This window comes from Miniopterus natalensis, chromosome 1, assembly GCF_054644295.1.
Source record: "Miniopterus natalensis isolate mMinNat1 chromosome 1, mMinNat1.hap1, whole genome shotgun sequence".
Classification (NCBI taxonomy): domain Eukaryota; kingdom Metazoa; phylum Chordata; class Mammalia; order Chiroptera; family Miniopteridae; genus Miniopterus; species Miniopterus natalensis.
The window spans coordinates 11348825-11371477 of record NC_142081.1 but is presented as its reverse complement, the minus strand read 5'-3'; the positions used below and the strand labels follow the sequence as shown (position 1 = coordinate 11371477).

Below are 22653 nucleotides of genomic sequence, written 5' to 3'. Positions count from 1 at the left end.
TCTCTTTCAACTGAACGAAAAGAAAGCCTCTTCAAGGCTCCTTTTCATGATAATATAAGCTTGATTTTATCTGTTCAAGAACAGAGGTTTAGGTGCAAGAACTCCAAGAGAAGCGGAGTCTCTGACACTGACAGGCCTTGACTTTCCTGGGGGCACCTACCTCGGGGGGGTCAACCCCACGCTCCATCCCAGCTTCTCTGACTGAGGACAGATAACACTGCATTTTTGTAAAACCAAAGGCGTCTTGCATGTGCCACCCTGCACTTACGCTGCTGTCCCCGCGCCTCGCCACCCTACGTACCCTTACCCCGACCTCCTCCAGCACCTCCTCGCCGCACAGCAGCGCGTTCCGAAACTCAGCCTTCCTGCTTCACCAAAACACACTCGCTTAGGCCTGCGAATAACACTGGAACCAGTGACTCGGACTCCCTGCCTTTAAATAACGCGCCTCCACGCCCAGCCTCCGCACCGAGGGCCCCAACTCTCGTCTGGGAAATGCAGAAGGCACCAATCTATAGAACTTTTAGGATAAAAAATGTTCTGAATATAAAAATCCTCTCTAAATGCTTCAAAATAACACTTTTAGACCCTTCTTGTAGTCTGGATTTGGTTACTAAACTGTGAAGTACCCAAGGTTTTTTAAAAAATATCAAAAGATAATAACATGGTTTTAAATACAAAGTTACAGAGGAACCACTCATATCTGTGGATTATCCCCACAGGAAGTTCCGTTTCTCAACAAGAAAACCCCAAATATTTTAGTCATGAAATAAAATGCCATTAGCAAAATCCTCATTTAAGATAGAAATCTATGCGCGTTAATGATTGCCAGAGTTGCCCAGCAGAGCTTCAGTAAAATACAGAATTGTCTAGAAAACACAGTCTCCAGAATGTGTGCAAGTGCTGCAGATGGGACAGAGCGGGGCAGGCCACGCCCTCGGCACCAGTCCTCCTCCTCGGGCACCGTCCAGGTGAGGGTCCCGCAGCCTTCACGCGCCCTCAGCACCGGCCCCCACCCGCCCTTCTTCCCGATGAGCACGCCTTCTGCGCGGACACTGTCGAGGGGAAAGTGAGGCAGGCAGGCCCTGCCCTTACTGTAAACGCTTCACACGGTCCGGGCCCTCCGGCAGCGGCGGGAGCCTATATGAGCCTGGAGCTCTTCAGGAACTGGATGAGCACTCTGTACACAAACGTGTACTGGATCAGGGTCTGCACCAGCATCATTCTCTGCTGCCTCAGCTTGTCCAGCACCCTCGGGATGTCTAGCACCTGCATCGAGAGAAGCAGCGGTGAGCGGAATGGGCTCCCCCAGAGAGAGAAAGGGGGCGGGGAGCTGCAGTCCTGTCACAGATCTGGTTAGGAGACGGACCATCTCCTATCTCATCTACCTTGGCATCTCCTATTTAACAAAATACCAAAAAAACCCGAGGACCTTGCAGCTCTCTGAGCAGCACCATGGCGGTCGGCAAGAAGGGAGCCAAGAAGAAAGTGGCTGATCCATTTTCTAAGGAAGACTGTGTGATAGGAAAGCACCAGCTACATCGACATAAGAAATACTGGAAAAACACTAGTCACGGGAACTCAAGGAACCAAAATCGAACCTGATGGTCTCAAGGGTCTTATTTTTGAAGTGAGCCTAGCTGATCTGCAGAACCACGAAGATGCACTTAGAAAAGTCAAGCTAATTACTAAAGATGTTCAGGGCAAAAACTGCCTAATTTCCATGGCATGGATCTTGCCATGGAGACAAAATGTGCTCCGTGGTCAAAAAATGGCAGTCCCTGACTGAAGCTCATGTTGATGTCGAGACGACCAGTGGTTATTTGCTTCATCTACTCTGTGTTGGTTTTACTAAAAAATGCAGCAATCAGATTCAGAAGACCTCTTATGCTCAGCATCAACAGGTCCACCAAATCCTGAAGAAGACGGTGGAAATCATGGCCCGAGAGGTGCAGACAAGTGACTTGAAAGAAATGATTAATAAACGGATTCCAGGTAGCACTGGGAAAGACATAGAACAGCCTTGCCAATCAATCCATCGGCTCCATGATGTCCTTGTGAGAAAAGTCACAATGCAAGAAGCCCAAGTTGAACTGGGAAACCTCATGGACTTCACAGTGAAGGCAGCAGTTCTAGAAAAGCTACTGGGATGAGACAGGTGCTAAAGCTGAAGAAGCTGATGGATATGAGCCCTCAGTCCAAAGTTAAAATTCAGACTTTTAGTAGTGACAAATAAAAAAATCCTACTTGTGGGAAAAGGGGAAAAAAACCTCAAGGAAGTTTGTTCAGAAAGAGCTGCTAGATCACTAGGTCCCCCTCCTCCCAGGCTTGTGTCCAGCCCACCTCTTCCCGAACCAGAAAAAGGAAACAGGCACCTCATTGTGTTCCAGACAGGCAATCATGATCTCCGACAGAATGACCACGCCGGTCCTTCCCACGCCGGCACTGCAGTGGACCAACAGCGGGGGGTTGGGGCTCTTGGGTTCACTTGTACTGTTTGTGTGGCGTCGGACAGACTGGATCTCTTCTAGGTATGCTGTGAAGCATCAACAAAATAGAAAAACACTCAGGGCTTAAGGCATATCACATCCACAGTTCTCAGATTATCTCCACTGTGGGGAGGACTCTGGACAAAGAGCACTGGGTGCCAGCTAACCGAGCCCAACCACCTGACAGTGTGGTCTCAGTGAGTCCTGGACTCTGTCTGGGCTCCCAATTTCTCATCTCCAAAATGAAATGGAGGAAAAACTTCCTAAAACTCACTTACAGCATTCTACTAGCTACCAAGTTATACTTTAAAAACTTCTGCTAAGCCGCCCCTAAACACTTAAAATCTTAATTTTAAAGCAAGTCCAGAATTTATAGGAGACAACATAAAGGAGCTATTTCAGGTGCATTAAGACTTCCTCTTTGTGGCTGACTTAAGAGCTCCAGCAGAGGCTGTGCTGGGAAGGGGGACACTTACACAAAAACCCCTTGAGGTCCTCCGGACAGCCATGCTCCGGCCAGTCGGTGTACTGCAGGTGCCAGACAGTCCTCTCCTGCCCCGTAAGCAGGTGCTTCATCTTCAGGCCAGTGGTGGCGTAGCAGCCTGAGTCTGTGCGGAACCGCGTTGTGATCTTAAACCTTCCATAGGTGACAGTGTTGTGCCTGGAACCAAGGCGTGGCCAGTACCTAAAGCTCTTCTCCCTTCCGCCCTCCTGTTAAAGACAAGTCCACAGACAGTCAAAACACAACGCGAGATCCAGCAATACATGCCCCTTCACACAGACAGCACAACTGAGATTCAGAATCACTCTCCCGACCTGCCTCTTTCTCTAAAGGTCAGGATCCCACATGATCAGCATTAACTTTTCATCTGAGGCTGAGAAAAACTGATGAGAGAAACGAGCACTTACCTCCTCCGCTGTCACCATTGCTATAATGGCAATTCCCTGTTCCCACACCATCTGCCAAAAGTCCTGGCAGGTGTTCTGCAAGGGGCCCTGTGTGGCGATATAATCCCATTCAATCCCACTGACAGAGACCTGAGATAAGAAAGGGTTAAAAAAATGAATGTGTGTGTGTGCATAGGACACATATGTACATAGGCATGTATATACATTTGTTTGTAGTAATACTAAAAAGTGATTTAACTCATAACTCTACATCCTGCCTGGCTGGTGTGGCCCAGCAGTTGAGCATTGACCTACGATCCAGGAGATCGCAGTTCAATTCCTGGTTGGGGCACATGCACAGGCTGAGGGTTCGATCCCCAGTGAGGGGCGTGCAGGAGGCAGCCAATCAATGACTCTCTTATCATTAATGTTTCTATCTCTCTCGCCTTCCTCTCTCTGAAATCAATAAAGATATGTTTTTATTTAAAAAACCGAAACTTCACATCCTGTTTATTATTCTAGAATCTAAATGCTCCTCACCTTAATATGGGACGCGTTGATGTAACCCGTGTTGTTCTCTTTGGTTGGGACCAACTCCACTCTGGCATCATCATAGGGAAGCACATCTTGGAATCGGTTTCTTTCTGCATTTTCGGGGAGTCGTGCCGTTGAGCACTCTCCATCAACTAGCCGTTTTTTAAGGATTCTTTCATATTCTGTGAACACCATTCCCTGTTCCAACCTCTGTTCCAGAATTTTACACTGTAAAACAGGATACATGGGACAATATGAACACAGTCACCTAACACAGAGGCACGTTGATTGTACATTTGAAATCCTTTGTTTCAAGTCTAGCATTGTGTAATATTGAAAATTCTAGGTAAAAACCAGTTAAATTGTTACCAAGTCATAACAATAACAAATGAAATAATCTTAATTGGTGAGAAATAAAGGCAATGTTCCATTTAAAGGTGAAAAATGGCCTAAAGCAATTTGTTGAATTCATTTTCTCCAATTTACAGTCAGTTTTATGACCCCTATGAAACCAAAAATTCTCCTGGAGGATAGTAAATCCTAGCATTGGATAACTGATGCCAACATCTATGAACTAATGCTTCAATCTTATATAATTATATAAAACACTGAAAACAGTAGTAAATATTGGAAGCCATCTCCAGGATCCAATGGTAAGCAAATTAAATGCAAAAGAAATTTTGAAAAATTCAGTAATTATTTACTATTGAGATAAATTCTCAGTAAAATGACAGTCAGCGTCTGCTGTCTTTCTTGTGTGTACTCAAATGCATTTGCAGATTTCCTCTCTAACTTTAAAGCCATCAAAAATCAAGACTGCCACAGAAGACTGGAAGGTAAAGAATAACATTCAGAAAAAAGAAAAAAAGAACATTCTAGCCTGAAATTATCTATCAAGACATTAGCTATAAATGTGCCCCAATTTTGAGATCCAGATTACAAAATTCCTTCACACTCATTTATGGTTGCTAAATGTGCTAGAAAACTCACTGAAATCTCAGGAGGCGGTTCTGCAGCACTTCACCAGCTACCCCAGCGAGGGGACGCAGCCCACATCCCTTACATACCCTCTCGTCATTGGTGGCTCTGGCAGAGACTTCCTTCCCCTCATCGGGCAGAGGCAGGCGAGACAGGGAGAGTCCATTCAGGGCAGCCAGCTTGAGAGGACCGATTTTTTTTGCATCTACTCGGCTCTTTTTCATCCCCTATAAAAATAGTTATATGTATATATGAAATATACACAAATCCAACCCCTGTGAAGAGAAATTTTCAGAAATGGACTGAAGACTGGAAACAGAGAAGTCACGGTCCCTCACACACGCACGCACGCGGTTGTTTGACAAACATGAGGACATTCCTTTCAAGGCCAAAGCCCTGATAAGTCTTCCAGATAGAGAGTTTTGAAATGCGGCTGGTTTCAGGGTTCTGTGGCAATGAGAGGTGAGGCTCCAGGCAGACAGCATTCCTACATAGAACTCCCCAATTTCAAAACATGGCACACCATAAAACCAGCTGCTGTCCATGGAAAGCGTTTCAAATGCAATCGCCCAACTGCCATAAGCTTTGGTGATTTTTTAAAAATGTAAATTAGTTGTTTAAATCATTCTGGGGGGAAAAAAGGAATGTTTAATGGGGCAGCTCTCTCCGCTCTGTTCTGCATTGTGTTTCAGACTTGTGTGACCTGGGTTGGATCGCCCCACGTCTCAGAACTGCCGCGTTATTAAGCCAGGAAAAGCACACAGGGCTGCAGTCTCCATGACACCAGGAAGATCAGGCATAAGGGAGCACACCATCAGAAGCTGTCCCCTGAGAACAGCGTTCCCAAACTTACTATCAAAGCCCATGATTTCCTTCTCTAAGGCAAATAAGCCTAAGAATGCTGTTTCCCTAGGAATTCTACATCTCCTTGGGAGCCATAACAATTATAACAATGAAGCCTTAATTTTAAAAGAGATGGTTTTCTCAGTTCTGTCTCATAAATGAAACCAGCTCTGCCAGCCTGGGAGGGTGGAAGGGGTAGGGAGACAAGAACAGAGGAAGAGAGGGAGAGTGAAAGGTTCCCATGTAGATGAAAATTTCATGATTCTAACATTTGCAAAAAACAGTGGCATGCTGAGACATGTTTAACAACTGGCTCTCTGGTGGGGAGGTTCTGATTTGTAGTTTGCTAATTTCCATGGTGTAAATAATCCCACGATGGCCAATTTCAAACTGCCAATGTAACATCAACTGAATCGCAAGAATCCTAAAGATTTAACGGTCAGTTCTCACCAGCCCTGATGGGGTGGCTCAAAATGCCCCAGCCCAGATATGCTGGAGGAAGGTTTGTCAGTTCTAAGGCCAGTGTTTGAAAAAGGGGCATAGAGTCAAGAGCAGCCTCAAATACCCCTTACTTAGCCCTTAGGGTATAAGCACGTGGTTTTAAATGCACAACCTGCACAGTGATTTCTTACGTGAGAACCACCATTCAATACCAAGGATACGAAAAAAAGAAAACCTTTTCGTAGCTGCGTGAGCGCTCAAACCACTCCACCTGTCTCAGATAGTAATCAAGTCCCTGCAGGTGGAGATGGGTGGGGAACCCTAAAATGTTCCTGCTTGTCTGCAATTTATTTCACTGTTTCTAATCCTAAACCTGAGTTTCTTTGTTGTAACAGTTAAACAATATAATGGCAACAGGGATGAGCTCTTCAATTCTTGGGATGTCAGTAAGTTAAATGTATGATGCAACATCACAGGAATAGGTTAAATCTGAGCACTTTCTATATGCCAGGACCTCGCCTTATCCCCCAACAACTCTCTGGGGTCATCTTCCTTGACAAAGGAGAAAACCGAGTCAAAGGGATTAAATGGCTTGCCCGAGGTCACCTAGCTGCCTCTTTATATATATAGGTGGTAATCAGTGTCAAAACAATAAAAACTACTTTCATTAAAATCAGTTATGCTGCATCACACAACTCAGAAGCATTTCCATGCCTCTCCTTATGGAAGACTTAAAGCCAGAGCAGGCAGAGCAGAGATGACTGTCCCTGTGTGGTAAACAGGAGGCTGAGGTTCTGGTGAATGAGGGTCTGGCCCACTGTGCAGGGAACTAATAAACAAAAGGGGTCTAGGCTCGGACCCAGTTTTTCCACTCTCGGGTGGTGTGCCTTGCCCCTGGCTACAGCTCCCAGGCACATTCTTCAAGTACGGAGAATCCTTTATGGAGAAAGGAGGGGAACACAAGCACAAGCCAATCACATAGTTTTATTAATACTGTAGGTCTTAAAAGTCAAGGAGGGAGGAAATCTGTGTTTTTAGAGACCAAATGGATCCAAGTCCTCAGATTTAGCAGAACTTGCGAGGCCCATTAAAAATGCAGAGAGACAAGAGGCTTAAATACTGGACCATACTCAAAACAAGTATCATCTGGGGAAAAGACTTGGGTCACATAAAAGTGATGGACAGTTCTTGACGTAATTAGGGGAGAGTATTAACTACGAAAGGGCCTGTCCAGCTGGCTCAGGGGCCCCAGCAGAGTTACTCTGGACAACATGCCCATACTCTGTCCCACCGTGAGCCACTGACTATAAGCCCACACCTTCACCCAAACTGGGACACTGGCCTTTACTGTGCAGGTAGGTGAGTAAGGATGTACTCTTCCACCACAAAAAAAAACTTTAAAAGTAAACTTAAAATTCAAAGGCAAAATTCATTAAAAGAAAATACATTTAAATCCGTAGCACTATTACAAGCAGTTTTAGTTTATGGATACTCATCTATTTCATAAGCACAATAAAACTGTGTGAATTGTTTTCCTATTTATGAAGATGTTTACGGCATCTCAGAGGATCTAAAATACAGCCACACTTGCGAGAACCACCCTTGCGACGGGCCCTCAAGGCTGAGTTTGCAGTCTAGCAGAAATGAGGAGTCCTGGCTGCCAGGACACTGGGAGTAGTTGGGAGACAGAGTGGACAGGACATTAGTCGCTTTAGGCTGTGGAGTGCAGGCATGGGGAGTGGAGGCATGGGCGACGGGGAGCTGGGAGCCTGGGCAAACGCAGCAAGATGACTTAGAGTGGACGCGCTGACATGACAGGGCCACAAAGGCTCGGAGGCTCAAAGTTAAAAGGTTTCAGTGGAGAGACAGAACAGCAAAGCTTAGATAAGCAATTACTACTTAACAAAATGTTATATACAATATAACTCGACGGAGAACAGTGTGGCAGATAAGAGAGCAGGTTGCAGAGATAAACACGGGTTTAAAATTCCAGTTTGGTCCCTTGCTAGCTGTGTGACCTTGGGAAAGTTACTTAATATCTCAGAGTCTACTTCCTCTTCTGCAGGAACAACAGGCCTGTTGTAAACTGGACTCGGTGAGGCAGACAGCACGCCGGGCACACGGTAAACGCTCTGGAGAGGCAGCTAGAGACGATGTTATGCTCTTTCATATTCTGCTTCCAATCGGCCAGATGTGCTTAATTAGTTCATGGTTATTTATTATACTATTAAAGAGCTGTATTTTCTACAAGGGACCTCCCTTGGGTTCTCAATTCATTTCATCTTTCTTTCAAAGAGACCTGGAGCTTTCTTGACAAAGTACCTCCTTCCCAACTCCAGGGTCACACTCTAACCCTCAGGGAACATCTGAAGCTGTCCACACGTCCAACATACAGATGCGTTAGGAACATTCCACGGATGCTGCTCTCAGACAGCCCACAAGCAAACCAGCAAACCCAACAAATGCAGCCCTGGGCTGCTGCACCAGCCCTAGGGACTGTTACTAGGCAGCTAACAAAGCAATGTGGGCTCAAGTCCCGAAGCCTTAGCTTCCTTTTCATTCAGACTGCATTGCTGAGACATTTCATTCAGTCTCTCTACTCCCTTCTACAGAGCTTCCAACAATGACATCTTCATTTTACCTAATTACTTGTAGAAAAACCACTAAAATCTAATTAATCTCTATTACTTCCACAGGTAATCAAATTCAAATATAATCCAAATAAGACAAAAATACAGTAAAGTGGGAGGAGGTGTGTGATTTAAAAAGTTAAAAGAAAAAGAGCTGGAAAACGTCAGAAGTACTGAGTCAGAGACAAGACTCCCGGAGCAGAGAAGGTGCTGAAAAACCTCTGGCTGAAAGGGAGCTGTGCAGGGCTGGCTGAGGCTCACCTGCACACCCCTGCACACCTCCCTGCACACCCGCACACAGGAGGCTTACCCCTAGCGGCGGAAGTCCTTCAACAATGTTCTTCTTTCCCGAGAGCAGGTCGGACACCGGCCTCTTCTTCAGAGAATCCCTCCGGGCCCGGTATCTCCCCGACGTGGTGAGGTCAGACTCTGACATGGAGGGCGTCAGCAGCCCGTCCCTCCTGGGCCGCTGGGCCTCCGCCAGCACATGCACGGGGCTGCCCTCCCGCCCCCGCCTCTCGGCCTCTGTGACGTGGGACTTGGGCTCCAGGATGTGCAGAGGGCCCACGCCTGCAGCCGCCGGGGCGCAGGAGTAGCCCGCCTGCGGCTCCTGGGAGTAACCGCCCCGGGGCTCCCGTGCCCGCGGGGACAGCACAGCCTGTGCCCTGCTCTCCTCCTCGAACTCCTCCTCCTCCTCGCTGCTGTGGATCAGCATGGTGGCGTCTGAGAGAGATTTGTTGTGGCCATATCTCAGGCCTTCCTGCTCGGCCGCCTCGCCCCGTTTTGTCCTCTCGGTGAGAACACTGGGCTGGGAGCCCGCGGAGCCGGCCCTCGGGGCCACGTCGGCGGCCGAGGCCGACATGGTCCTCTCCTTGAGCCTCATGCCTTCAAAGCCGTGGGTGAGCCCCGCGATCTCGATGCTGTTCCTCTTCTGCAGGTGCGAGTGCCGGGCCGCGGTGAGTGGCTCGCTGACCTCCTGCAGGGAGTGGGCCACCGGCAAGCTGTCCTCCTGGAACGTCTGCACCGAGTGATGCACCCGCCTGGTGATGAGATCCGGGTTGCTGCTGCTGATGTAGAGGTGGCGGGACAGGTCCGGGGTGCTGTTGGCGGGCCTGGGGTACGGGTAGGGCGGGGGCGGCCGGTACACCTGAGTCCTCATGATGTTTGGAGCCGGGTAGTCCTGGGCCTGGAGCTGCACGTTGGTCAGCTCGGGCACGCTCACGGCGCCCACCACGGGCCGCCTCTCTGTGGGGTAGGGGTAAGGGGACTGGCTGTGGAAACTGTAATTCAGATTGAAGGGGTAGTGGGCCGACTGGGGAGAGGTGAAGTGGGCGTGCTCCCGGATCTCGGGCTGGCTGTAGACCAGCGCGTCGGGCCTGCTGTACGCGTACGAGTTGCCAATGTTGAGGTTTCTCAGCGAGTGGCTCTGCCTCTCCGCGTGTACCATTCCTCTGTTGAGCTGCTTCATCACAGTCTCATAATCTGGGGTCGGGCGGTAGGACGGGGGTATCAGTGCACTGTGCCGGTGTGAGGGGATGTAGTCGGGTCTCATGACGTCGCTCCCAGTAATGCTGGGGTTGGAGGACATGGGGGAGGGCTGCAGGTAGGGCTGAGGGTTATTTAAGGAGTTCGTGCTGTGGGCACTGTAGACACTGCCGTTCCGGATGCGACCGTTGAGGTCGAGCTGGGCTCGATCCAGACTTGTTTGAGAGTGACAATAGTATCCATTCTGGTTGGTCACAAAGAGGTTATCTGGGGGAACGACATTTAAAATACATTTTAAAATGAGATCTTAAAAAGGGACAAATATTAAGAGAGGTCACGAATGTCGATGACGTAGTTTTTGAAAATCGGTGCTAAAATGACCTGACTTTCCCCCCACCTGCTGAGTGACCCTGGGCAGGTCACTTCCTGGAGCCTCAGTGTCTTTGTCTATAGGATGGGGATGGTCCTGCCGACTCTGGGGATGGCGTTCAGGACTTGACACCCAATAAAGATTAACCATTTCTAAGTCCAATATTAAGAGTGCAATTGAGTCATAAAACATTGTTTTTTGCTCCGTGGTTGAGCATCGGCCTCGTGCACCAAAAGGTCACCAGTTTGATTCCCAGTCAGGGCACAAGCCGGGGTTGCAGGCTAGATCCCCAGAGGGGGATGTGCAGGAGGCAGCCAACTGATGTTGAAGCATGATTGTTTCTATCTCTTTCTCCCTCTCCCTGCCTCTCTCTCTAAAATCAATAAAAGCAGATTAAACACACACACACACACTGTCTATTTCTGAAAGTCAAAAACATGTGTTTTAATAGAGATGAAACAGACTTCCTGGAACTCAGGGGAGCTGTAGGCAGAGGGCCACGGACTCTGCTTTCGCCCCCTGGTGGAGATGTGCCTGCTGATGTGGAGCTAGTTTCAAGCACCAACTGTAAGCACATCCTTAAATGGAACTGCAGCTTGTTTGTATAGGTGCTTCCAGAATGAACATAAAAGGGCAATAGTTCATCAGAATCTGAGCTTCTCCAGGTCCAACAGTGTCACCAATAGCCGAATACCTCATTAGGGGTCCAGAAGCCAAGAAGAACCATAGTAAGATAGCCACATGGGCCCGTGCTCCAGCTCCCAAGCTTCAGTAAACCTGGGAGCCACAGCTCAGAATCAGGAGCTTAATCTAATTGACAGTGGCTACATGTGCATGTACCTGTCTGGGGCTGGGAAGAGGCATGTTTCCTCCAGCCCATCTGCAGTTCACCTGAAACACTAACGAGGCTGATCTCTAACACTCAGGAAAAGCAGCAGCCAAGGCCTTCAGAGAACGGCCTTTGAAAAGTGTTCTTTCTGTGATTCAAAAGCCCCATGACCGTTCCAGTAACAGCTGATTATAAAGTGAACACACCACGGTCTGGTGTCTGGACTTCGTGCTGGTGACACACAGCCACAAAGCAGCAGGACTCATGCATCACTGTGCTCGCACTGCTGGGGCACGATGCTTCCTGCCCCTGGACTCTTCCTGTATCTGGGACACATGTGGTCTCTGAGTCAGGAGCACCCCCTTTTCTCACTGCCAGCACAGCTCAGGCCCTCACTGCAGCCTGTCTGGACTAGCACACCCCACCCACTGGCTCTCCCAGCCTCCAGGCTCCTCTGTCCACCGCACACACCACCCATTTGTGAGCCCGTATGCGTAAAATACTTTGCTAAGAACTGATGGGGGAAAATGACTGGAATCCAGTCAAATAAAAGGGCTGAGTTGATGGGGACAGAGGAAAGATGACCAAGCACCGCCTTAGAGAAGCTATGGCACTGGAGGGGCCTTGAGGGGTAGGCAGGTGGGGTGGGCATGCCCAGCTTTCATCAGTAGCAGGGGCTACCTCCACGGTTTCAGGCATCTACTGGGGGTCCTGGAACATATGCCCGCGGGCAAGGGAGGACTACTGTACTGGCTTCAAGATTTCCAAATCGTCATGATTTATTTGCCTTGTAACCACGCTGGAAGGCGTCTGAGAAACAGTGTCCCTTACCTTGAGAAGAGTAGGGTTCTGTGTAGTGTCCATTATAATGCAGCTGGGGTGGGGGAGGCATCACGTAGGGCTGGGGTTTAGGCTGAGAAATGGCAAGTTGGAGGCAGGGTTAAAACACATGGCCTCTGTAACACGTAAAGTCATTTTCTGCTGGCTTCTTTCTCACCACTAAAAACCTTCTAAAGGAGTCACAAACATTATACATGGAAAGCAAACATAAAGACCCTGTAGCTCTTACTGTAGCTGCCACTCTGTTTCTCAGAGTGGCAATGCCAAGGCCATGCACTGATGTCAGGCATCACAGGGCACAAGGAAACGTGCTGTACCCAACAAGTTAGGAGCAAGGAGGAAAAGACAAAAATTTCCTGGATTCTTACATAACCACTTGAATATAAGAAGCTTACATGTAGTATATTTAATCTTGTTAGGCAAAATTGTCCAGTATTTTAAATATCTACTAACTTCTGGTTACTCTTGGTTAATAGTCAGAATTTTAAGTATTAGGTGGGATCTAATATTTAAATACATGTAATATAATATAATAAATATTATATCAACATTGGGCTTAACCAGTGGAAAAATCACCACTTCTTTGGTCAAAAACAGTCAAATAGCGACACACTTTTGTGGTTCAAACTAAAAATGAACACTGCCATCGCCTATTTTATTAAGGAATGTGACATCACTAAAAGAAAAACGGCGACCTGGCTTTCCTTCTGCCTTACCAGAGTCATCCTGGAAGACGACCGCCTCCTAATCAGGTTCACCGTGACGGCGGGGGTCTGCCTATAAAATAAGACACGTCTTTGAGATGAGTGTGTATATACACAGGGGTGCCTCGGTTTTCGAATGTACTCCGTTCTGGAAGCCCGATCAAGATCTGAAACATTTGAAAACCGAGGGATCCACAGCCCACAGCTGGGCCTCGGGGTCTTGCCCTCAGCGGAAGCCGGGCGGCATGTTCGACTCCCGAGGCGGGTTCGAAAACCGAAGCATTTCCTTCCAGGTTTACAGTATTCATAAACCGAATGTTCATCCACGGAGATGTTCGAAAACCAAGGTAACACTGTATGTCTGTGTGTGTGTATGTGTGTGTGTGTGTGTGTACACACATACTCTCTCACACACATACACATAATTTTCCTAATTATAACAGAATAAGTTAGTAAGAAGGTAAAATGGTAAAAGTTCCAATGCAAAAAGACAAAGTAATCTAATCATAAATCTAAGACAAGGAAGGTGAGTCTCTGTCCCTCCGTGGGGCCTTGGCCCCTTCCTGCTGCCCAGATCCCTCGAACCACGCCATGGGTTGAGCCTCCTCATGAAGCACCATCTGCCTGGACTACCAGAGGGGCCTGCAGGAGGAACTGCCCCTGGTCCATCCAGGAAAAGCCACTGGAGTGACCATAAGCAGAGGGGGAAAGAGGCGAGACTGGGCCACCCACAAATTCATCCCAGGGGGAGCAAGACTCCGTGCAAACGCATCGCTCGGGTGGGCCTGGCTCAGCACTGACCACCCCCATTGACAGGCTGAGGGGTGGTCATCGGCTGCCAGCCCAAAAGCTGGAAGCAACAGGAACTACCCTCAATTAAAAGTCTGTTAACCACATACTAAAAACATAATGAAGAGATAAATATATAACTTTGGTAACTTAAGAATCTGTATTTGTTCTAAGGAAATAAGTTACGGAAAGCAAAAAAGTAGGAAAATTGGTTTAGTGGGCCTGTGGTAAACCCATTTAACTTTCTTTCAAGAAACTTCCTATGGTTTTAAATGCACTTTTTAAAAAGCAATGAGAATATTAAGGAGGGTTGACTGACATTTATCAGATAATCTGAGAGTTTAAACTAGTCACAACAAGTTCCACCTCTGAATAAAATTAGGTCACAAAGGAACAGGAAACAGAAGCCCATTTGTAATTCCATCATTTTGAAACAGAGGCAGGCATTTTTTGTTTTCGTGTAGTCAGTTTTGTCGAAAGTAAGACCTAGGAACCTAAACACGAAGGATTCTTGGCTTTGTTGATGATATACCTAATTTTGTCAAAGCACTTTTATAAAAACCTTTCACTGTCCCTTCCTGGCTCATGAGCTTATGTGGCAAGTAATTACTGATTACAGAAATATGCTGTGACCTTTGTCACAGTGCTCTAAGGACTAATGACTAAAAATCCACAATCACACAGTGAGCACTCACTCCACTTAATCAGCACATGTCCCATAACATCAAGCCTCACGTCTCATAAATCAACATTACTAGCCCTCTAACAACTACTATCATATTCAAACCCTGTGCATTAGCTTAACATCAGGTGACCACAACTGCTTTGACTAGATGAGTTTTTTAAATTAAATGCTTTTTAAATAATTTCCTTTCATCCTCTTTGGAATGTAATAAGCCCATTGATGAACAGATGTCTCCTTTCCAAAGGATGCTCCATGCAGCCAGCATTTATGTTACTCAACAATAAAGTGGATGCGACTTCCGTTAGGCTCAGAAATACCTGTATCAACTGGTAAAATATCATACACATTGGTAAAGAGGGAGGCCTCCTTAGAGAAACAAGTCAGGAGGGGGTATCTGGGCTTTTTTTTTTTTTTTTAATAGTCCTTAACTGCATGTTAATATACTCCTAAAATCTGTGTCCAAAATTTGAAGACACTGCATTTGAGGCCTTGAAATTCACTTTGCCTTCGTTCATTCTCCGCTGTCAGGGCTGGGTGTATGCAAAATGGTGTTTATATTCAGTCCAGAGGCTCACTGAAATGGACTGAACTTCAAAGTACTATAAATTTGAAAGTCAGACACAGGAGAAAGGATTGCTGATAGAACCCTCCTACGACGTGTCCAGAGTTGCCCAGCCTGCAGCAAAAATCAACTTGAGTGTGTTAAACACAAAATCCAAGGGAGCTCAGGACACAGGCAGCAACTCCCCACGCCCTATCTACTTTGGCAGCCCGCTGCGGAGGCTGCTCCTGCTGGACACACACAAGCTAGTGCCTCTTCCTCCTGCCAAACTGCTTGAGAGTCCGCCTCGCCCCCCCTTCTAATGCTCTAACCCCCTCTTCTTGCCAATGTTCTTGTCAGTGCATTTCCCGTGAGGTCGGCTCTCCTACACTCAGCAGACAAGAGGCTGTTTTCCAGACTTTACGGGCAGTTTACAGTGCTGATGGTGCTGATAAAATGCGACAGGGGAAGAACTCCTAGGGGGAAACATCACTGGAATGCGTGCAATAGAGAAGTCAGAACCAGAAAGGCTGCGGCCTGAGTGAAGTAAATGACAGAACCTGCTGACACCGCGCTGACGACCTCAGGGGACCAACGCAGGGACCCAAACCAGCCCCGCGAGCGAGGACGGTTAGCACCCTGATTTCACGGACGGAGAAACTGATACTCAGATTAAGTGAGTTACTCCTGGTCACGTGGAAAGCAAGTAGCAGAACCGGCATTTGAATGAGGCAGGTCTGTCAGCTCCCTGAGCAGCCTCCTGACAACTGATTACCTGTCTGACCCCCTCTCCCCACCCCGATCGGAAAGCTCCAGGGGGGCAGCAGCACCCCCCACGGCGTCGCAGGTGCCTGGAAGCCCTCGATGTTCGCTGAACAAATGGCACAGTGAGCGAGGGGTAAAGTGATGCTGGTCGCTAGTAAGCATGGACGGCTGCGCTTGTATTTCTAAGAGTTGTCTGGGTTTTGCTTTGCAAGCTTCTTTCTTATAGGTTTATGGCTAATGCAGAGGAATGAGATTTTGAAGAACAAAAAATGTGCTGGATGGTGGAAATACCTAGCAAGTTACTCTCTATGACCTTCCTCGAATGGACTAGGGGTTACTCTACCTTCTTGCAGGCCTCTCATAGTGTCTTCAAACCCTGCAGTAGGCCCAGCAGAGGTGGGGCAACCCTCTCCCCTCCCCGAGGCAGGGCCTCTCCAGTCAGTCCCAGGTCGCCAGAACACAGGTGGGCATGGCTGCTGTGTTCACCAACAGCCCTAAACTGCAGGGAACACGCACCCACCCTCTCAATGTGCTCGGCAAGCAGCTTGCTGGTGGCTGAAATCCAACCTCCCCTCTAGAGAAAGTCTGTTGAAGCTTCTAGCACTTGGCTTTAGAGGTTGGGGGATACCAACCTCTCCTCCCCTCCACAGAGAGGGAGGAGAACAGCCTCCTAAACAAAGAACCATCTCAAGATCCACCCCACCCACCCCTCAGCTTTTCCTCATATAAATCCCAGAGGCTGACTGTAGCAGTTCTGGGGTTGGGGAGGTGGAGAGGGGGTTAGAAAACATCATTGACCCAAAAGACTGACATTATCTTATTTAATTCCTAATCCAATCCTAAAGGAATATTAACTAAGGTCCTACTGTCCTCGTTAAATGAATTAAAAAACAGAAAGATTGTTGTTATCTAACATTTTTAAGACTTGGGTGACATAAGATAGATGATTCTGTTACTTGAAGTACCTTGTTTAAAAGTGGAGAGAGGAGGCGAGACTGATGATGGATCATGTCCTTCTATAAATTCTAAAGTACAGAATAGTCATTTGGGTCAATGTTAGATGAATCGCATAAGGCCATCCCAAACACCATCACATTACACATCAGGACTGAGCGGTGGGCAAGGGGACACGCAAGGAGTGAAGTCTCCTTTCTATGCAAACAGAATCCATCTCCTGAGCCACCAGTGGCCTCAGTCTGAACTAGACTCCAGAACCCACTGCCCAGTGCCAGGCCTGCTGCAGTCTCATTAAATGCCCACCTCACTTGAGTTTACCCAATTGGACCATGAGAACAAGTCTACCGATACTTCGGTCTAGGTTGAGAGCCTTAAAAGAAATGACCATAAAAACTAAAGTTATTTTCCATTTGACTGCCTATCAAAAAGCTAAGAATTCATTTACTTCACCTGGGGAGTAAGTGCTCCCAATGAAACCTAACACCAACCAGTACGGATGCCCAGTGGAAAGGGATTATATTTATGGTTTATCCAAAATGACTGGTTCTCCACTATTTACCAGAAAAAGAATGAACTTCAGGTAATGATGGGTCATGGATAGCCTTAAACTTATGAGAGGCTTTATACTTATGAAAGGGCTGTGGTCCAGTAGACTACATATCTACTCCCTGAGACTCAGAGCACACTTATGCATAAAAATAATGTTACACATGGCTGGGTAACCAGGCCAGCCTGGAGGAGCCCCAAATGCAACTCTCCTGGACTGGCAGCACCCCTGAATCTAGCCAGCAGGGAACACTTCTACCCATAAATGCACCCAGAAGTCCAAGCCAGGCAGCAAGCAGAGACTCCCCACATCCACAAGGAAGCAGGGGTGCTTCTCCCCAAAAGTTAGTGCTTTCCAAAACCCCTTCACCAGAGCAGCAGGAGGGCTCAGATAAAAACACAGGTAAAGCCTGGCTGGTGATGCTCACTGGTTGAGCATTGACCCATGTACCAAGAGCTCACTGGTTCAATTCCTGGTCAGGACACATGCCTGGGTTTCGGGCTCTGTCCCAAGTAGGGGGCGTGCAGGAGGCAGCCCGTCATTGTTTCTATCTCTCTCTCCCTCTCTCTTCCTCTCTGTCTAAAAATCAATAAAAACATTTTTTTTTTTTAAATGTGTGGAGGGGATGCAGGGAGGAAATGGGGATGGGGGTGCCTAAGTGCTAATCATTAGGTGGCTCTGCTAAATGAATCTCCCTGGTCATGACACCCAACTGCCAGTCAGGACAAAGCAATGATCTTTAATGACACAAAATGCTGATTAAAAAATATAAAAGATATTCCCTTTCTAGCTTTCAAAAATTAGAATGGTTCTAGTAAACAGTTAAGAGATCTTAGAGACACGTCTGTAGTTATTAGAAGTTGGTCCAAAGCCAAAGTAATAATAAAAAATTGAGAAATATCATTTTAATATGCAAAAGTGAAAAGTTTATCATAAAAATGACATTAAGAATATCATTTCTCATAAAATTTGCCTTTCTAGATGATACAATTCAAGATGAAAATTTCTAAACTCATTTTCTACAACTTTCATGAGCAGGATATACTTACAGGCTGCACTGGTTTAGTCTGTAAAATTTGTGCCTCGCAACACAGAGCCTCCACACATATTTTGCTGTTTCCATGTCTTCCTGGCAAACAAAATATGCATAAAATAAATGAAAGCACATTTACAACTTAATATAGAGTTCATTTGAGGACAAGACGTAATTGGGTAACATGTCAAGTCACTTTTAACACACTGGGATTCTTTCATTTTCTAATACCATGTCTTCATAGGGATGCCATGATTAGGATTTAAATTATGAAGAAAAAAAAAAATCTATTCTTAACAGTGTGATTCTTGTATTAAACAGCTTCAAAATGACAGAAATTTAAAAATTATGAAAATATCAATTTTCATTTGGACAAATCGATAACTCAAAGACATTTTAAACAAAACATTTGACTCAGTGACTCAATACTGCCTTTGTCAAGGGAGCCAAAGCAAATAACTATGAAATAATCTTTCTACAGAGCCATTCACTTATCAGTGGAAATTAAGATATTAGTGCTCACTTTCTCCCCTATTTAGTCCCTTAAATTTAACTTAAAGACCATCATGATCAGATAGTATTTATCCAAGGACTCATTCATTCAACAATATTTACTAAGCAACTACTTTTGCCAAATGTACTAATATGACAAAACTACTATGGTGCAAAATGTTATAAAATTTTATGTTTTATTAAACTGTAAAATATTATAATTTTAATATCACCCCCTCCCCCCAAACATATGCACAGAAATGCTAACTTGTTAACTTTCAGGAAAAACATTCCAAGCGATTCCTGATGTTCACTCACAGTTTGAAACTGGATGGTCTCCTCTTTACTTGCCAGCTCTAATGCAAAGAAGGACTTATTGTGGGACATGTTAGCAATATCATGCCACCTAAGGAAAAATAAACAGAAAACGGCAAGGTGAGTGCTCACGTTTACTCCAGGAGATAGAACATATGATTTCCCTTCTTGAGCTTGATGCATAAATTAATATTTGTTAACTATTTTAGAAAGGAAATGGTTGTTCTGACCCATTAGCATGCATTTTTCTAATTGAAGTGATAACACCTAGTTGCAAAAAGCGAGATGCATGTATACTAAAAAAGGCCAAAGAGTATTTCACATTGTAAAATCTATATACCCTCATTTGCCAGATTAGTTGGATCAAAGATCTCTATTTCGGCTGGTTGCCAATGCCTCCTTTCTTCATTCAACAAACACCTTAGAGGGCACGCATTATAACGGGGCCAGAAATCGTGTTAGACCTCAGGGACACTAAGATGAGGCACAGTGAGGCATCTCCTCTAGCAGGGGCGCAGCTGGAGAGTGGCGGGGAGAGAGAGAACACAGAAGCACGCAAGCACCGTTAGTGTCGCCGACGGGTAAGGAAAGACGAAGGGGGAGGAGGGGCCTGGGAAGCTTCCAGGTGAGGGCGATTCAAAGCCAGGCATCCGGAGCGTGACCGGGTCTATTCTGGGGTGTTCGCCAGCATTCAGGATCCCACCTTGCACCGCCTAACTGCATTTTACCATAGTTACATTTTACATACTGATGTTTGATTTCATTAATAACTGCATAATTTTATGAAAGGGAAAGTGGATCTGGAAGCAAAGATGTTACCACTTTTTATCCCTCTACTTTGTCATCAACTGATGACAGAATCAAATAGGAAGGATCTCAGTAACACTGGAAATATTTCTATAAAATGACACTTCAGATTTTCTAGATTATGAATTTTAAGGAACAAAAAGGGCCCTGGCCAGTGTGGCTCTGTTGGTTGAGAGTTGTCCCAGGCACCAAAAGGTCGCCAGTTCCATTCCCAGTCCAGGCACAGGCCTGGGTCCCAGGCTTGATCCCGGGTAGGGGGCGTGCAGGAGGCAGCCGATCAATGACTGTCTCTCTCCCCCTCTCCCTTCCTCTCTAAAATCAATAAAAACATATTTTCTTTTTAAAAATGAATAAAAAGGGATTGAATGACATGGTCCAATTTACTACCTTTACGATATAAACTGGAACACAGAATACTAAAAAGGAAATTTAAGTCGCCTGCAATTTCATAGCTCAGAGTCAGCCACTATTAGCACATTGCTAGACAGCCTTTTTGTATTTCTTACTATATACATTCTAAGATTTCCACAAATGAATAGTATCACTTTTTTATATTCAGGAAAAAAATCGACATTACAAAACATCACTGAAATTTGCTTAGATGTTGGTATTTTAGGAGTTTTTGGTACATTAACTAGAGTCAGAGAAAGCCCTAGATTTTCCACATGAAATAGCCCTAGAAACCAGAGCTCAAATGAAAAATTCACATCAAAACAAAGGACGCCTCCGCATGGGAAGAAAAGGGGAGCATCGTTAAGCATTCCCTACGTCGACCACATTATAAGCACTACTTTCTGAACATCTGGTTTTGAAGAAAGCGGCTTACTTAAAAGAACCACTGGGTGGTATTTTATTCTAGGAAGGGCATATTTCCATTTCTTAATGAAACCCTGGGAGAGACTTACGAGCAATATAACTAGCATAGGGACTAAAAAGTAGCACCACAGGAGCCACAGAAAATGCACAGAAAGATGTAAGAGAGATACCGAAATATCACAGGAGGCCTCCCATTCTTGTGTTTCACAAAGATTCCCTCCAGACACGCTCCGATGGAGATGTCAGTGCCTTGGCTGTCCTGAAAGGAAGAAGAGACACTCAGGCAGCAGGTGCAAAGGACTACAACTACACCTCACTCCCTAAACCTGTTTCCCAAATATGAAACGTTCAGAAGACTCATGGGATAGCCGTCCTGAAGGGGAAAAGTCTGAAAGTTATGAATGCATCACCTTGTAGATATGTGTGAATACAAGAAGAGATGGACCCCTTAAGGAGCTCTCTTTCAAGAACATTCAAAGAACAAACTGCAAAACTACATAATATTGGCCATAGGACCTCATTTTTACATGTCCAGAAGCCTGCACGTCTTCAGCCTTTGCACAGCAGGGCGTCCCGGGCTTCCCCACTATCCTCTGGGAATCACTGAGGCTAATTTTGGAGAGCCCCAGCCTGTGCATCCTACGTACCTTCGCAGGGTAGCTCTCTTCTCCATAGCCTTCCATTCTCTCCACCTCCTGCATGTACAGCATTTCAGCATCAGGAGCCGTGAGCCCTCTGCAACCCAAAAGATGCTAGTGAGATTAACCACAAAACTAGAAACAAACAAAAACAGAAAAAAAGCTTCTCTAAAATACTACATATGAATTTGGCATAACATTATAAACATTTCAAGTTTCTAAGCATCTGTAATCGGTTAGGCCAATCCACCAATATTTACTGAAAACTGGCCACATGCAGAGCACTGTGCTGCACAGAGGGTTAGTTGTGGAAGATCTCATCCCTGTACTTCAGGCAGGCAAGGGGAACACACGGAATAAGGGGAGCCCCCGAAACGTCTTCAGTAAAAGCTAGGATTCTTCCTAAACTGTGGAGTGGCTGCTTACTATCCAAACTATCAGGCAATACGAAGCGTCATGTGCTAAGTGCCAAATGATGAATGTGCAGGAAATAAGAGTGAGGAGGGTGGAAATCCTTTTTAGCTCTGGCAACAGAATTACAAGGATGGGTAGGAAGGTGGTGTGGGTAAAAAAAGTACTCAGCTGCATGGAAACGTGGCTTCCACCTCATCTTCTGCTGCTCCCCATATCCACAGGGCACCCCACACCTCAGCCGTCCCAAACTCTGCCATTTCTTTGCTCCCTCATGCCTCTAACGTACACACTAATCTCTGTTCCTGGTGTACCTGTCACTCACCTGTGCACTTGGTCAAGCCCCCGTATCCTTCAAGACTTGGCCTACATATCCATCACTCCTTCTCTGTCACCTGCTGTGATCCCCCTGAGTCTAAGTCAGACACCTCGGCTCTACGCAGACCCACCACATTCTGGGCACATTTTCCCCGCTGCTCCCGTATTTCATTTTTAGCATTATCATTGCTACCACAGTGGGTTGTCCTGCCTACCCCTTAGACTGCAAGGCAGGAAATACACTCCCTGATGGCAGGGGGCTGTTCCATTCATCTCTGTGCCACTGCATCCAGCACTGTGCCTCATAGAAAGTAAGAGTCACGAACTATCTTTAGAAGAGATGCACAAATGAATGAATGAAAGTAACAAAAGACATGCAACGTGTGCCCGAAGGATGCACTATGCTGAGAAAACATGGTTCCCCTGGGACAGCAGGAGGTGAAGCTGGAAAGGCAGGGTTTAACCCATTTAGAGGAGGCCTTTAATCCCAGGAGCAATGAACTCAGGC

The 22653-nt window shown here is 46.2% G+C and overlaps 1 protein-coding gene, 1 long non-coding RNA gene and 1 pseudogene across 2 annotated transcripts in view; 2 read left to right on the top strand and 1 right to left on the bottom strand.

Annotated features, from left to right (window-relative positions):
- Positions 1-341: 341 nt before the first annotated feature.
- The window catches only part of PTPN21 (protein tyrosine phosphatase non-receptor type 21), a 47650-nt gene continuing 25338 nt past the window's right edge, over positions 342-22653 (bottom strand). The window contains exons 6-18 of the mRNA XM_016210114.2: positions 21426-21513; positions 20949-21037; positions 19159-19246; positions 18365-18444; positions 13044-13104; positions 12319-12400; positions 9114-10555; positions 4979-5116; positions 3918-4139; positions 3399-3527; positions 2966-3200; positions 2376-2536; positions 342-1269 (exon numbers count right to left, since the gene is read on the bottom strand). Coding sequence (XP_016065600.2) covers positions 1141-1269; positions 2376-2536; positions 2966-3200; positions 3399-3527; positions 3918-4139; positions 4979-5116; positions 9114-10555; positions 12319-12400; positions 13044-13104; positions 18365-18444; positions 19159-19246; positions 20949-21037; positions 21426-21513 — 2944 coding nt within the window. The 3' untranslated portion in view covers positions 342-1140. The remainder of the gene's footprint in view (positions 1270-2375; positions 2537-2965; positions 3201-3398; positions 3528-3917; positions 4140-4978; positions 5117-9113; positions 10556-12318; positions 12401-13043; positions 13105-18364; positions 18445-19158; positions 19247-20948; positions 21038-21425; positions 21514-22653) is intronic.
- LOC148094020 (small ribosomal subunit protein eS1 pseudogene) lies at positions 1301-2208 on the top strand (annotated as a pseudogene).
- Positions 4688-9549, top strand: LOC148094019 (uncharacterized). Its single transcript, XR_015714797.1, has 3 exons — positions 4688-4747; positions 8239-8296; positions 8870-9549. It is a non-coding gene; the product is annotated as an uncharacterized LOC148094019 (long non-coding RNA).